Raw genomic sequence first — 16,634 nt, forward strand, 5'->3', positions numbered from 1 at the left:
AAACAAGTAAACAAATAGATGGAGCTCGCAGGCATCCTGAATAATATATTTGTATTACAAGTGTTTGAATAATCTCAGAGAGATAATATTGAACTGAGCTTTTGAAGTTAAAAACTTATATGCTTCTTCTGAAGATGAGTTCCTCTTTTATAGAGGGAGGAGAATGGTTGAAGAATGCCAATTTGATCCGGGAATCTCGCTGGTCGAGAAGAGAAGGCTGGCAAAGCTGTCTGACTGATGGATCTCTACTGTGGAGTCACGATGATACTTTTACAAAAGGTGAATGAATAGTGAAGATGCTTTGATTCTTTTACAAAAGTTAAAAGAATAGTGACCTTTTTGTTTTTCACTATTGTGAATAGTGACATTTTTGTTTTCACTATTGTGAATAGTGACCTTTTTGTTATTGTGAATAGTGACATTTTTGTTTTCACTATTGTGAATAGTGACCTTTTTGTTTTTCACTATTTGAAGAATAATGCTTCGGTTTTTACGGAAGATATGAAAGCAGCTACTGCTGATGATGTTGCTGGGCTGACATAATCACATGGGCAAATATTGCTTTTCAGATATCAAATGGGTCCTGGGCATCTTGAAAATCTGCTTGATCAGCCCATTTGGCGGGAAGCTGAGACGAGGCATCAGAATTATCTGAATCTGAGTCTGAACCTTTTTTCTTTTGCAGCAATGCTGCTTCCGCCATTAGCAGATGAGCCATATCCAGCAGTTGGGTAGTTTTTTCTTTCTTTGAACTGGAGGACTTGGCTGACTTGGAAATTCCTTTGAGGGAGGAAGATGGACTAATGTCTGATAAGGACTGAACTGGTTCCTGAGCTTTTGGTAATTCAGGAAATTGCTGATGAACTGGCAAAGCTTGTGAGGACGAAGATGAAACTTTGATTGGCAGTGCCTGAAAAGATGCCTGGGGAAATTCCACTTTTACAAGATCAATAATTTTTTGGTGGTTGAATTTATCCCACCATTTTACCCATCTGGTTCTGTAAATACCACTGGTGTCCATTTCAAAGTTCCATTTGAGAATCCATGGGATCTTGTACTTGGCCATGAGCAGTGAAAAAATAGTAACTCTGTTGTCGAAACGACTTCTGTCAAAACTGGGCTGGAAGTTGTTTGTGAGAACATGACGAAGGTCATCTGGAATGATGGAAGAGCTTGGGCCATGGGAAGCCCACCAATCTGGAAACCATGCAGGAAACCGCAATCTGAAATTCTTATCAAAAGTTATGAACCATGAATGACTAAAGTCTTCTGTCTGGTGGAGAAAAATGTTGGTCCATGCTTGGATATAATCATAGTAATTGTAATGATTGTTTGGGATGAGAACATGCTGAGTATGAAGGGGTTTTGTGTGAAAAAGGGGAATTCCCCATTCGAGTTCGGTAAGGAATTTTCCAATATGGAGTGAATGATACAATATTTTGTTTTGGTGAGTGGTACTGTAAATTGGCTTAATAGCAATGCTTTCTGTTTCTGAAAGGATAGCCTGGTAATATTTTAGGCTTTTATAGGATTCAGTTGGTAAGAAATGAAAATTTGGTGGAAGGAGTAATTTGGCAATGCGCTCCGGGGGTTGGTTTTTGTTAATATGAAGAGGAATGTTAAAAAGCTTTTCAGAATGAGGGTTCTGGACATATGGTGATGTTTTAGCATAGCTAGGTGTTTTTGGTTGTGAGGGAGCTGGAGAACGAACTGATGAGTAAGGATCATAAGGGGTGGCTAAGGCCGTTTGGTAATTTGGTCGGATATTTCCTACTGTTGATCCTAAGGGAGTAAATCTGTTTGTAATGGCGAGGGCCGATGAAGAGTCGGGAATAGACTCTTGTTTTACTGGTGCTGGGGTTTGGGTAAGGGTGGCTGGGAGCCTTCGTTGCTGAGTAGGATTAGTACCCATTCTTCCCCTGCAAAAATTCTCTGGTTAGAAAATCTGGGATGCAATTCTGGCTGCCTTTAATGTATTCAATATCAAAATCAAAAATACTTAATATGGCTTGCCAGCGTGCAAAAATTTGTTTTGATGCAATATTTTGAACATCTTTTTGTAAAACATGTTTTGCAGATTTGCAATCAACACGAACTAAAAATTTTTGATTTAATAAATCATCTTGGAATTTGCTAATACATAATACAATAGATAAAATCTCTTTTTTAATAGTACTATAATTAGCTTGAGCAGAATTCCAAACTCCTGAATGGAAACGAACAATTTGTTCAGGAGCTTCGGAAGAAATTTTTTGTTTAAGGATACCTCCATAACCGATTTCAGATGCGTCGGTTTCGACTATTTTGAGAGAGCCGGGAGTTGGAATGCCAAGGCAAGGCAAAGTCTTGACATGATTTTTGATCTGTTTGACAATGGAAGTATGATTTTGTGACCATGATGGAGGATTTTCCTTGAGACGATCAAACAAGGGCTTACATTGTTGACGCAGATGAGGATAAAATTCTGAAACATAATTGAGAGATCCAAGGAATCTTTGAAGCTGGGTTTTATCAAGAATTTGATCTGGAAATTTATCAGCAAACTGGATGACTCGATCTATTGGTTGAATGGTAGACCTGTAAATATGGTAACCTAAAAATCTAACTCTGGTTTGAAATAACTTAATCTTAGATGCCGAAACAACTAACCCATTGGACCTAATGATCCTAACAAATGCATGCAAATGCTTCCAATGCTCTTCTATTGATTTTGAGAAAATTAATACATCATCAATATAAACAATCGAAAAATGGCTGTATTGATTAAAAATTTCATTCATGATATTTTGAAATTCACTTGGTGCATTTTTCAAGCCGAAAGGCATTACATTCCACTCATAATGTCCGAAAGGAGTTACAAAAGCAGTTTTGTATTTATCAGATTCATGAATTTGAATTTGCCAAAAGCCTGATTTCATATCAAATTTAGAAAAAACAGTTGCCTGAGAAAGTCTCTTTATCAAGTCTCTTTTGTTAGGAATTGGATATCGGATCCATTCTAAAACATCATTCAATGGTTTGTAGTTGATAACCAGTCGTGGAGCACCGCGTTCTAATTCTGCGTTTTTCTGGACATAAAAAGCAGGGCATGACCATGGAGATTTGCTTTTACGGATAATTCCTTTTTCTAAAAGTTGATTAATTTCAGTTTTACAAAACTCTAAAACTTCTTGATTCATTTGAATTGGTCGTGCTTTTGTGGGGATTTTTGACTCAATAAAATCTTTAATATAAGGTAGTTTAACAATATGTTGTTTTCTGTGCCAAAAAGCATTTGGAAGATCGGAACAAATTTCTTTAGTAAGCTTATCAGAAAACTGGCAAATAGAATCTAATAAAGATTTGTTTGTTAATTGTTCTTCAATTCTTTTGTGAAGAATTTCTTCCTGTAAAAAAGCAATTTGTTGGGATTTTGCAGTAATCTGGTTGAGAGTTTTTGAAACATTATCTTTTTGAAGTTGTTTTAACTTTTTAAGATCTGTTTCCATGCAAAATTCAAAAGTAATTTTTTGGCCAAAAACCTTGGTAGAAATACAGTTGTGATGAACTTTGAAAGGATAAATTAATGCAATGAAAGGGAGTCCCAAAATAACTGGATCAGAAATATTTTTGATTAAAACAAATGGAGTTTTAAAACAAATATTTTGTTGACAAACATGGGCTTTGGGAATTTCATATTTTAATTTCATCGGGGATTGATTTGCAGCGCTAAGTGTTTCCGTAGACTTGTGAAAATATTTAGTAGGTATTAATCCTTCTTGAATGCAATTTAAATCTGCACCTGAATCAATTAAAGCGATGGTTTCTAAATGAAAATCTCCGATTACTATCGTAACTTTAGAATACCATTTTCGAATTCTTATTTTGTCTAAAAGACTTAAAACAAGTTCTTTTGAAGAAGAAGATTTAGTCGAGTGAGCGTCGGAATCGGAATTTGAGGAAGAACCATTTTGTTCTTGGACGAGTTCTTGCGTACGTACTCTACTGAGTTGTGAACGAATGTCGGTATTTTCGGATTTTAAAAACTTAATTTCCGATTTGATTTGATTAACTTCTTTTTGCAAATCTTTGAGGGTGATCTCCTTTTTGGATTTATTAAAACGTTCCAAAGTGGTACTGAGAGAAATCTTTTGAGAAGAAATTTGACTAGTGCCAGGTTCATGAGAAGAAATCAAATTTTTGAGTTTTTTCAAATAAAAAGATTTTAAATCAGGATCATCGACTTTACTAATTAATTCTATTAAAAACTCTTCTTGTTCTTCTTGCTTATTAAGCACTGAAATTTTGTTACAACAAGTGTCCGTGCACCCAAACTTAATGTTTGGCGAGGAGACGTCGCTAGAACTGCTAGAATCGGAGACGGAAAAATCGGGATTTTTGTCAGATTGACTAGAGTCGGTATTTCTAATTTCTAAAGCCTGGATAAGTTGAACCTTCTCTTCTTCAGAGATTTTTAGTTGGTTAATAACCTTTTTAACCTTGCATTCATTTGCATAATGACCAAATTTACCACACTTATAACACTTTCCCTTTTTATTTTGAAAATCCTTTTTAGACTTTCTAAAAGGTTTTTTGTTTGAAGATGGTTTTTCATAAAATTTATTTGTCTGAAAAGGTTTGTTGGAAGATCTTTTGTTTTTATAAAATCTGGATTGATGTTTAGAAAACTTGCTGGTTTGTTGGGCTTTTTTCTTTTTACTCGAAGGAGCGATTGGAGGTAAACCGTATTGTTCACAAAATGTTCCAAGTTCGTATTTAGCAATAGATTTATCTTTATGAACTTGTTTTGAAATCTTCATGTCGATACACATTTTCAATCCTTCCTTTTGAATAACATTAACTATGTTACCATAAGTAAGGGTATGATAAGGTATGACACCTTCTTCATTTACTAAAACATTTCGAATTTTGTGAGCAAAAAGATTGGGTAAACCATTGATAAATTTTTCTTTCCAAAAAGGTTGATTACTATCTTCCCGAAGCATAACTCTGGATATGAAAACATCTTTATACCATCTGAAATCACTTAAGGTTGGACACCTTAAATTACTCAGTTGGTCGTGAATACGCGTAGTAACGTTGCTGGGTGTTCCTATAAAGTGTTCTATAATCGTATAAAGTAAAGTATTTACTCCGTCGGGTATTCCCTGTCCTATCGTTTCGTCAAAAATGGGAAATCCTTCCTCATCTTTTTTGACCGCAAAGCGTATTTCATCTCTGGACTGAGAAGTTAAGTGCTTCTCCCACCAAGAATGAAGCATTCCAGTGAAACCAGTGACGAGAAGATCAACGATTTGTGTTTGTGTAAAATTGTGATTTGAAATGTAGCTATTAGCAACCATGGACATGTGTTGAAGTTTGTTCAAAAGTTCTTGTTCGGATAAGCCATCTATGTTCCACTCATAAAGTTTGTCGGCTGAAACCGAAAATTGATTTTGAATATTTCGTTCTTCAAATTGAAGGTCAGGAGGAGTTGGCCTGGGATACCAGTTTTTTGTGAGAGAAGTAGGGTTGACCGGATGAGTACGAATACGTTTTAAATCAAAAGTTGGTTGAAGATCAATGTTTTGAAAAATATTTTCAATATTTTGGATAGCAGAACTAGTTTCCGTGTCCTGAGAAGAATCAGAAGTATTTTCTTCTTCGACAGAAACATCATTGTTTTGCAAAACATTAACAACTTTCTCTTTTTTGAGCTCAGTGAGCATATGATCAATTTTTTGTAAAGTAGTCATGGATTTTAAAGCAGTGGAACTTGAAGCAGTATCAGTAAAATTTACTAAAGGTTTTTCTTTTGGAGAAGAAATTGGTTGAGACAATTTGTCGATTTTGGTTTCGATTTTGTCTAACTGTTTTCCAATAGTATGAAGACTTTGGTTTGTAAAATTGTTCTGTTCAATGACAGGTTTAAAACCAGAATCTTCTTTTGGAATTTTGAAAGGGGTTGCGGGGATGTTGGTATTACCAGTGGAAATCAAAATAGTTTCTTTGGGAGGATGACTGGAGGAAATCAAAGTTTTGTCTTCCTTAACCCAATTTTCTTTGGTAACAACCGTAACTTTATTTTTTGTTTCAAAATGTTTTTCAATAAAATCAAAGAAAGATATTTCAAATTGGTATTGTTCTACAAAAGCTTTCCATTCGGCATATATGGCTAGCTTTTCTTCATCACAATACTTTTTTCTAAAAATATTTCTTCTGGGGATGTTTTCCTCAGAAGCGATGTCAGCTTTAAGCTTCCTCCATCGGATTTTATGTGGTTTATTCAAAACAAGTAATTGGTGATTCACCGATGTTGTTTCAAAATCAGAAGGAGTTGGAGAAGTGGGTTCTTCTTGGTTTGGAGGATGATAAACAGGATGTGCAACTTGTGAAGAAGTGTCGACAGACTTTAATTTGAGTAAATCATTGACTAGATCTTGTTGTGCAGCTTCCTGCTCTTTTAACTTTTTGTTTACTAAAGATTTGATCAAATCTTGATCTCGACCCAGTCTATCGGTTGACGTGGATCCAGAAAAAGACTGTCTGCTAGGAGTAAAAGATTTGTGTGACAAAACTGATTCACAAGATTTTCTTGCTGGACGATCAAAATTGATTTTAACTGTGCCATCAAAATATTGTTCAATGTTGTCAAGATTAACGAGGCTGTTTTGGACGGAAACCGGCTTACTTTCATTAATTAAACACCAATCTGAGGGGAGACTGATGTCTGACCACCTAATGGTTCTTGGTACTCTAATGTTTGCGCTTTCTTGGGTTGTTTGGATTAAAAGAGTGTGGTCGCGAGGACTTTTGTTCAAAGCTTGAAAATTCATGTTTGTGCCAGTGACTTTGTAATAAACTCTAAAAATAAGTGCCAAAGGTTGTGTTCCTTCCAGGACTTGGTACCCGGAGGTTTTGATATTAAGAGTAAGAGCTTTTAAAACATGTGGGTCTGAAAGACTTATTGTGAGATCTGGAAAACAATCAAAATGGATAGGTCCGTTATAAAGACTTGATTCAATCATTCCAAGAATACTATCGTTAAAATCAGTAAATCGGGCGTCACGAAGACATAAAAGAATAGACGTATTAAGACCTTTTCGTGTTAAAGGTTTAACAGCGATTTGAACTAAACCAATGTGAAGATAGTTATGACCGTTTTTGCGATGCGCTTTGATTTGTTCTGGAGAAAATAATTGACAAGTCTCATGTTCTTTGCTAAGAGCATAAGCCTTCTCAACTGTTTTGACGTGATGTTCGGATTTAAAAGAGGTCAAAGACCATTTTTTCTTGTAAATATTTTGGGTTGAAACTTTTGGAATGTTCCAGTCGGAAAAATCAATACTTTCGTCTGTTTGAAAATCCAATTTTTGTTCTTCATTGACAATGTCAGGTATAGTTCCTAAGGTGGATCTAGAGCTAGTGCTGGCCATTGAACTAGATCTAAATAATCTACTCATGAAATGCACAAAACAAGTATACTATATGCAAAACTTAAAAGATTCACCTTCCTCGTATGTCTAGACTCTTCCCCCGCTCATGCGCTCCGCTCATGCCTCTCCTGGGACTTATTGTTTGGACCACGTCTTACTGTTTGGCTGGAAGAAAGAAGAACTGAGGACCGACGATTAAGAAATGCAGATAAGATACAAGTATGTGAATAGCAATGAACAGATTAGATAGATGCTAATGCAATTACCAACCACTTGGCTCTGATACCAAATGGGGCGGAACTAACAACAGGCGGCAAAGCCAGCCATAGAATATAAAGTGCGGAAGTAAATCATAAAATAGCAGCAGGAGGCATAGCCGTCCATATAATTTAAAGTGCAGAAATAAAACATATTAAGACAGAGTAGCATATCAAAATAATGAATTAAACGTAATGATGCAAGTATATTTGGAAAATAAGTTTTATTGAAAACTTACTGCAATGCAGATAACAAACAGGTATTGCCTAATGGCAGATGAAACAAGTAAACAAATAGATGGAGCTCGCAGGCATCCTGAATAATATATTTGTATTACAAGTGTTTGAATAATCTCAGAGAGATAATATTGAACTGAGCTTTTGAAGTTAAAAACTTATATGCTTCTTCTGAAGATGAGTTCCTCTTTTATAGAGGGAGGAGAATGGTTGAAGAATGCCAATTTGATCCGGGAATCTCGCTGGTCGAGAAGAGAAGGCTGGCAAAGCTGTCTGACTGATGGATCTCTACTGTGGAGTCACGATGATACTTTTACAAAAGGTGAATGAATAGTGAAGATGCTTTGATTCTTTTACAAAAGTTAAAAGAATAGTGACCTTTTTGTTTTTCACTATTGTGAATAGTGACATTTTTGTTTTCACTATTGTGAATAGTGACCTTTTTGTTATTGTGAATAGTGACATTTTTGTTTTCACTATTGTGAATAGTGACCTTTTTGTTTTTCACTATTTGAAGAATAATGCTTCGGTTTTTACGGAAGATATGAAAGCAGCTACTGCTGATGATGTTGCTGGGCTGACATAATCACATGGGCAAATATTGCTTTTCAGATATCAAATGGGTCCTGGGCATCTTGAAAATCTGCTTGATCAGCCCATTTGGCGGGAAGCTGAGACGAGGCATCAGAATTATCTGAATCTGAGTCTGAACCTTTTTTCTTTTGCAGCAATGCTGCTTCCGCCATTAGCAGATGAGCCATATCCAGCAGTTGGGTAGTTTTTTCTTTCTTTGAACTGGAGGACTTGGCTGACTTGGAAATTCCTTTGAGGGAGGAAGATGGACTAATGTCTGATAAGGACTGAACTGGTTCCTGAGCTTTTGGTAATTCAGGAAATTGCTGATGAATGGCAAAGCTTGTGAGGACCGAAGATGAAACTTTGATTGGCAGTGCCTGAAAAGATGCCTGGGGAAATTCCACTTTTACAGATCAATAATTTTTTGGTGGTTGAATTTATCCCACCATTTTACCCATCTGGTTCTGTAAATACCACTGGTGTCCATTTCAAAGTTCCCATTTGAGAATCATGGGATCTTGTACTTGGCCATGAGCAGTGAAAAAATAGTAACTCTGTTGTCGAAACGACTTCTGTCAAAACTGGGCTGGAAGTTGTTTGTGAGAACATGACGAAGGTCATCTGGAATGATGGAAGAGCATGGGCCATGGGAAGCCCACCAATCTGGAAACCATGCAGGAAACCGCAATCTGAAATTCTTATCAAAAGTTATGAACCATGAATGACTAAAGTCTTCCTGTCTGGTGGAGAAAAATGTTGGTCCATGCTTGGATATAATCATAGTAATTGTAATGATTGTTTGGGATGAGAACATGCTGAGTATGAAGGGGTTTTGTGTGAAAAAGGGGAATTCCCCATTCGAGTTCGGTAAGGAATTTTCCAATATGGAGTGAATGATACAATATTTTGTTTTGGTGAGTGGTACTGTAAATTGGCTTAATAGCAATGCTTTCTGTTTCTGAAAGGATAGCCTGGTAATATTTTAGGCTTTTATAGGATTCAGTTGGTAAGAAATGAAAATTTGGTGGAAGGAGTAATTTGGCAATGCGCTCTGGGGGTTGGTTTTTGTTAATATGAAGAGGAATGTTAAAAAGCTTTTCAGAATGAGGGTTCTGGACATATGGTGATGTTTTAGCATAAGCTAGGTGTTTTTGGTTGTGAGGGAGCTGGAGAACGAACTGATGAGTAAGGATCATAAGGGGTGGCTAAGGCGTTTGGTAATTTGGTCGGATATTTCCTACTGTTGATTCCTAAGGGAGTAAATCTGTTTGTAATGGCGAGGGCCGATGAAGAGTCGGGAATAGACTCTTGTTTTACTGGTGCTGGGGTTTGGGTAAGGGTGGCTGGGAGCCTTCGTTGCTGAGTAGGATTAGTACCCATTCTTCCCCTGCAAAAATTCTCTGGTTAGAAAATCTGGGATGCAATTCTGGCTGCCTTTAATGTATTCAATATCAAAAATCAAAAATACTTAATATGGCTTGCCAGCGTGCAAAAATTTGTTTTGATGCAATATTTTGAACATCTTTTTGTAAAACATGTTTTGCAGATTTGCAATCAACACGAACTAAAAATTTTTGATTTAATAAATCATCTTGGAATTTGCTAATACATAATACAATAGATAAAATCTCTTTTTTAATAGTACTATAATTAGCTTGAGCAGAATTCCAAACTCCTGAATGGAAACGAACAATTTGTTCAGGAGCTTCGGAAGAAATTTTTTGTTTAAGGATACCTCCATAACCGATTTCAGATGCGTCGGTTTCGACTATTTTGAGAGAGCCGGGAGTTGGAATGCCAAGGCAAGGCAAAGTCTTGACATGATTTTTGATCTGTTTGACAATGGAAGTATGATTTTGTGACCATGATGGAGGATTTTCCTTGAGACGATCAAACAAGGGCTTACATTGTTGACGCAGATGAGGATAAAATTCTGAAACATAATTGAGAGATCCAAGGAATCTTTGAAGCTGGGTTTTATCAAGAATTTGATCTGGAAATTTATCAGCAAACTGGATGACTCGATCTATTGGTTGAATGGTAGACCTGTAAATATGGTAACCTAAAAATCTAACTCTGGTTTGAAATAACTTAATCTTAGATGCCGAAACAACTAACCCATTGGACCTAATGATCCTAACAAATGCATGCAAATGCTTCCAATGCTCTTCTATTGATTTTGAGAAAATTAATACATCATCAATATAAACAATCGAAAAATGGCTGTATTGATTAAAAATTTCATTCATGATATTTTGAAATTCACTTGGTGCATTTTTCAAGCCGAAAGGCATTACATTCCACTCATAATGTCCGAAAGGAGTTACAAAAGCAGTTTTGTATTTATCAGATTCATGAATTTGAATTTGCCAAAAGCCTGATTTCATATCAAATTTAGAAAAAACAGTTGCCTGAGAAAGTCTCTTTATCAAGTCTCTTTTGTTAGGAATTGGATATCGGATCCATTCTAAAACATCATTCAATGGTTTGTAGTTGATAACCAGTCGTGGAGCACCGCGTTCTAATTCTGCGTTTTTCTGGACATAAAAAGCAGGGCATGACCATGGAGATTTGCTTTTACGGATAATTCCTTTTTCTAAAAGTTGATTAATTTCAGTTTTACAAAACTCTAAAACTTCTTGATTCATTTGAATTGGTCGTGCTTTTGTGGGGATTTTTGACTCAATAAAATCTTTAATATAAGGTAGTTTAACAATATGTTGTTTTCTGTGCCAAAAAGCATTTGGAAGATCGGAACAAATTTCTTTAGTAAGCTTATCAGAAAACTGGCAAATAGAATCTAATAAAGATTTGTTTGTTAATTGTTCTTCAATTCTTTTGTGAAGAATTTCTTCCTGTAAAAAAGCAATTTGTTGGGATTTTGCAGTAATCTGGTTGAGAGTTTTTGAAACATTATCTTTTTGAAGTTGTTTTAACTTTTTAAGATCTGTTTCCATGCAAAATTCAAAAGTAATTTTTTGGCCAAAAACCTTGGTAGAAATACAGTTGTGATGAACTTTGAAAGGATAAATTAATGCAATGAAAGGGAGTCCCAAAATAACTGGATCAGAAATATTTTTGATTAAAACAAATGGAGTTTTAAAACAAATATTTTGTTGACAAACATGGGCTTTGGGAATTTCATATTTTAATTTCATCGGGGATTGATTTGCAGCGCTAAGTGTTTCCGTAGACTTGTGAAAATATTTAGTAGGTATTAATCCTTCTTGAATGCAATTTAAATCTGCACCTGAATCAATTAAAGCGATGGTTTCTAAATGAAAATCTCCGATTACTATCGTAACTTTAGAATACCATTTTCGAATTCTTATTTTGTCTAAAAGACTTAAAACAAGTTCTTTTGAAGAAGAAGATTTAGTCGAGTGAGCGTCGGAATCGGAATTTGAGGAAGAACCATTTTGTTCTTGGACGAGTTCTTGCGTACGTACTCTACTGAGTTGTGAACGAATGTCGGTATTTTCGGATTTTAAAAACTTAATTTCCGATTTGATTTGATTAACTTCTTTTTGCAAATCTTTGAGGGTGATCTCCTTTTTGGATTTATTAAAACGTTCCAAAGTGGTACTGAGAGAAATCTTTTGAGAAGAAATTTGACTAGTGCCAGGTTCATGAGAAGAAATCAAATTTTTGAGTTTTTTCAAATAAAAAGATTTTAAATCAGGATCATCGACTTTACTAATTAATTCTATTAAAAACTCTTCTTGTTCTTCTTGCTTATTAAGCACTGAAATTTTGTTACAACAAGTGTCCGTGCACCCAAACTTAATGTTTGGCGAGGAGACGTCGCTAGAACTGCTAGAATCGGAGACGGAAAAATCGGGATTTTTGTCAGATTGACTAGAGTCGGTATTTCTAATTTCTAAAGCCTGGATAAGTTGAACCTTCTCTTCTTCAGAGATTTTTAGTTGGTTAATAACCTTTTTAACCTTGCATTCATTTGCATAATGACCAAATTTACCACACTTATAACACTTTCCCTTTTTATTTTGAAAATCCTTTTTAGACTTTCTAAAAGGTTTTTTGTTTGAAGATGGTTTTTCATAAAATTTATTTGTCTGAAAAGGTTTGTTGGAAGATCTTTTGTTTTTATAAAATCTGGATTGATGTTTAGAAAACTTGCTGGTTTGTTGGGCTTTTTTCTTTTTACTCGAAGGAGCGATTGGAGGTAAACCGTATTGTTCACAAAATGTTCCAAGTTCGTATTTAGCAATAGATTTATCTTTATGAACTTGTTTTGAAATCTTCATGTCGATACACATTTTCAATCCTTCCTTTTGAATAACATTAACTATGTTACCATAAGTAAGGGTATGATAAGGTATGACACCTTCTTCATTTACTAAAACATTTCGAATTTTGTGAGCAAAAAGATTGGGTAAACCATTGATAAATTTTTCTTTCCAAAAAGGTTGATTACTATCTTCCCGAAGCATAACTCTGGATATGAAAACATCTTTATACCATCTGAAATCACTTAAGGTTGGACACCTTAAATTACTCAGTTGGTCGTGAATACGCGTAGTAACGTTGCTGGGTGTTCCTATAAAGTGTTCTATAATCGTATAAAGTAAAGTATTTACTCCGTCGGGTATTCCCTGTCCTATCGTTTCGTCAAAAATGGGAAATCCTTCCTCATCTTTTTTGACCGCAAAGCGTATTTCATCTCTGGACTGAGAAGTTAAGTGCTTCTCCCACCAAGAATGAAGCATTCCAGTGAAACCAGTGACGAGAAGATCAACGATTTGTGTTTGTGTAAAATTGTGATTTGAAATGTAGCTATTAGCAACCATGGACATGTGTTGAAGTTTGTTCAAAAGTTCTTGTTCGGATAAGCCATCTATGTTCCACTCATAAAGTTTGTCGGCTGAAACCGAAAATTGATTTTGAATATTTCGTTCTTCAAATTGAAGGTCAGGAGGAGTTGGCCTGGGATACCAGTTTTTTGTGAGAGAAGTAGGGTTGACCGGATGAGTACGAATACGTTTTAAATCAAAAGTTGGTTGAAGATCAATGTTTTGAAAAATATTTTCAATATTTTGGATAGCAGAACTAGTTTCCGTGTCCTGAGAAGAATCAGAAGTATTTTCTTCTTCGACAGAAACATCATTGTTTTGCAAAACATTAACAACTTTCTCTTTTTTGAGCTCAGTGAGCATATGATCAATTTTTTGTAAAGTAGTCATGGATTTTAAAGCAGTGGAACTTGAAGCAGTATCAGTAAAATTTACTAAAGGTTTTTCTTTTGGAGAAGAAATTGGTTGAGACAATTTGTCGATTTTGGTTTCGATTTTGTCTAACTGTTTTCCAATAGTATGAAGACTTTGGTTTGTAAAATTGTTCTGTTCAATGACAGGTTTAAAACCAGAATCTTCTTTTGGAATTTTGAAAGGGGTTGCGGGGATGTTGGTATTACCAGTGGAAATCAAAATAGTTTCTTTGGGAGGATGACTGGAGGAAATCAAAGTTTTGTCTTCCTTAACCCAATTTTCTTTGGTAACAACCGTAACTTTATTTTTTGTTTCAAAATGTTTTTCAATAAAATCAAAGAAAGATATTTCAAATTGGTATTGTTCTACAAAAGCTTTCCATTCGGCATATATGGCTAGCTTTTCTTCATCACAATACTTTTTTCTAAAAATATTTCTTCTGGGGATGTTTTCCTCAGAAGCGATGTCAGCTTTAAGCTTCCTCCATCGGATTTTATGTGGTTTATTCAAAACAAGTAATTGGTGATTCACCGATGTTGTTTCAAAATCAGAAGGAGTTGGAGAAGTGGGTTCTTCTTGGTTTGGAGGATGATAAACAGGATGTGCAACTTGTGAAGAAGTGTCGACAGACTTTAATTTGAGTAAATCATTGACTAGATCTTGTTGTGCAGCTTCCTGCTCTTTTAACTTTTTGTTTACTAAAGATTTGATCAAATCTTGATCTCGACCCAGTCTATCGGTTGACGTGGATCCAGAAAAAGACTGTCTGCTAGGAGTAAAAGATTTGTGTGACAAAACTGATTCACAAGATTTTCTTGCTGGACGATCAAAATTGATTTTAACTGTGCCATCAAAATATTGTTCAATGTTGTCAAGATTAACGAGGCTGTTTTGGACGGAAACCGGCTTACTTTCATTAATTAAACACCAATCTGAGGGGAGACTGATGTCTGACCACCTAATGGTTCTTGGTACTCTAATGTTTGCGCTTTCTTGGGTTGTTTGGATTAAAAGAGTGTGGTCGCGAGGACTTTTGTTCAAAGCTTGAAAATTCATGTTTGTGCCAGTGACTTTGTAATAAACTCTAAAAATAAGTGCCAAAGGTTGTGTTCCTTCCAGGACTTGGTACCCGGAGGTTTTGATATTAAGAGTAAGAGCTTTTAAAACATGTGGGTCTGAAAGACTTATTGTGAGATCTGGAAAACAATCAAAATGGATAGGTCCGTTATAAAGACTTGATTCAATCATTCCAAGAATACTATCGTTAAAATCAGTAAATCGGGCGTCACGAAGACATAAAAGAATAGACGTATTAAGACCTTTTCGTGTTAAAGGTTTAACAGCGATTTGAACTAAACCAATGTGAAGATAGTTATGACCGTTTTTGCGATGCGCTTTGATTTGTTCTGGAGAAAATAATTGACAAGTCTCATGTTCTTTGCTAAGAGCATAAGCCTTCTCAACTGTTTTGACGTGATGTTCGGATTTAAAAGAGGTCAAAGACCATTTTTTCTTGTAAATATTTTGGGTTGAAACTTTTGGAATGTTCCAGTCGGAAAAATCAATACTTTCGTCTGTTTGAAAATCCAATTTTTGTTCTTCATTGACAATGTCAGGTATAGTTCCTAAGGTGGATCTAGAGCTAGTGCTGGCCATTGAACTAGATCTAAATAATCTACTCATGAAATGCACAAAACAAGTATACTATATGCAAAACTTAAAAGATTCACCTTCCTCGTATGTCTAGACTCTTCCCCCGCTCATGCGCTCCGCTCATGCCTCTCCTGGGACTTATTGTTTGGTATCAGAGCCAAGTGGTTGGTAATTGCATTAGCATCTATCTAATCTGTTCATTGCTATTCACATACTTGTATCTTATCTGCATTTCTTAATCGTCGGTCCTCAGTTCTTCTTTCTTCCAGCCAAACAGTAAGACGTGGTCCAAACAATAAGTCCCAGGAGAGGCATGAGCGGAGCGCATGAGCGGGGGAAGAGTCTAGACATACAAGGAAGGTGAATCTTTTAAGTTTTGCATATAGTATACTTGTTTTGTGCATTTCATGAGTAGATTATTTAGATCTAGTTCAATGGCCAGCACTAGCTCTAGATCCACCTTAGGAACTATACCTGACATTGTCAATGAAGAACAAAAATTGGATTTTCAAACAGACGAAAGTATTGATTTTTCCGACTGGAACATTCCAAAAGTTTCAACCCAAAATATTTACAAGAAAAAATGGTCTTTGACCTCTTTTAAATCCGAACATCACGTCAAAACAGTTGAGAAGGCTTATGCTCTTAGCAAAGAACATGAGACTTGTCAATTATTTTCTCCAGAACAAATCAAAGCGCATCGCAAAAACGGTCATAACTATCTTCACATTGGTTTAGTTCAAATCGCTGTTAAACCTTTAACACGAAAAGGTCTTAATACGTCTATTCTTTTATGTCTTCGTGACGCCCGATTTACTGATTTTAACGATAGTATTCTTGGAATGATTGAATCAAGTCTTTATAACGGACCTATCCATTTTGATTGTTTTCCAGATCTCACAATAAGTCTTTCAGACCCACATGTTTTAAAAGCTCTTACTCTTAATATCAAAACCTCCGGGTACCAAGTCCTGGAAGGAACACAACCTTTGGCACTTATTTTTAGAGTTTATTACAAAGTCACTGGCACAAACATGAATTTTCAAGCTTTGAACAAAAGTCCTCGCGACCACACTCTTTTAATCCAAACAACCCAAGAAAGCGCAAACATTAGAGTACCAAGAACCATTAGGTGGTCAGACATCAGTCTCCCCTCAGATTGGTGTTTAATTAATGAAAGTAAGCCGGTTTCCGTCCAAAACAGCCTCGTTAATCTTGACAACATTGAACAATATTTTGATGGCACAGTTAAAATCAATTTTGATCGT

The 16,634-nt window shown here is 35.6% G+C and overlaps 1 protein-coding gene across 4 annotated transcripts; it reads right to left on the reverse strand.

Annotated features, from left to right (window-relative positions):
• Positions 1 to 319: 319 nt before the first annotated feature.
• Positions 320 to 15,494, reverse strand: LOC148695823 (uncharacterized). 4 transcript variants are annotated; one of them, XR_015963998.1, is made up of 4 exons: positions 15,444 to 15,494; positions 7,490 to 7,580; positions 451 to 1,919; positions 320 to 396 (listed from the first exon to the last, which is right to left on the reverse strand). XR_015963998.1 is itself a non-coding variant. In XM_088696455.1 (2 exons), exons 1-2 carry the CDS (start codon positions 7,534 to 7,536, stop codon positions 566 to 568), a joined length of 1,401 nt encoding a protein of 466 aa, XP_088552581.1. In that variant the 5' UTR covers positions 7,537 to 8,053; the 3' UTR covers positions 320 to 565. The 4 variants fall into 4 exon arrangements, 1 of the variants encoding a protein (XP_088552581.1); XR_015963997.1 differs by having other exon boundaries at positions 7,490 to 7,596; positions 15,444 to 15,490; XR_015963996.1 differs by lacking the exon at positions 15,444 to 15,494 and having other exon boundaries at positions 7,490 to 8,053.
• Positions 15,495 to 16,634: the final 1,140 nt, after the last annotated feature.

This window comes from Pyrus communis, chromosome 7 (assembly GCF_041283825.1).
Source record: "Pyrus communis isolate YQ-2024b chromosome 7, ASM4128382v1, whole genome shotgun sequence".
NCBI lineage: Eukaryota > Viridiplantae > Streptophyta > Magnoliopsida > Rosales > Rosaceae > Pyrus > Pyrus communis.

Bases quoted from the DNA above. Each gene is read 5' to 3' on its own strand.
- LOC148695823 (XM_088696455.1), bottom strand. From the start codon at position 7,536: ATGAGCGGAGCGCATGAGCGGGGGAAGAGTCTAGACATACGAGGAAG. The intron at 1,920-7,489 runs GTGAATCTTTTA...GAATTTTTGCAG, and splicing joins AGTCTAGACATACGAGGAAG to GGGAAGAATGGGTACTAATC.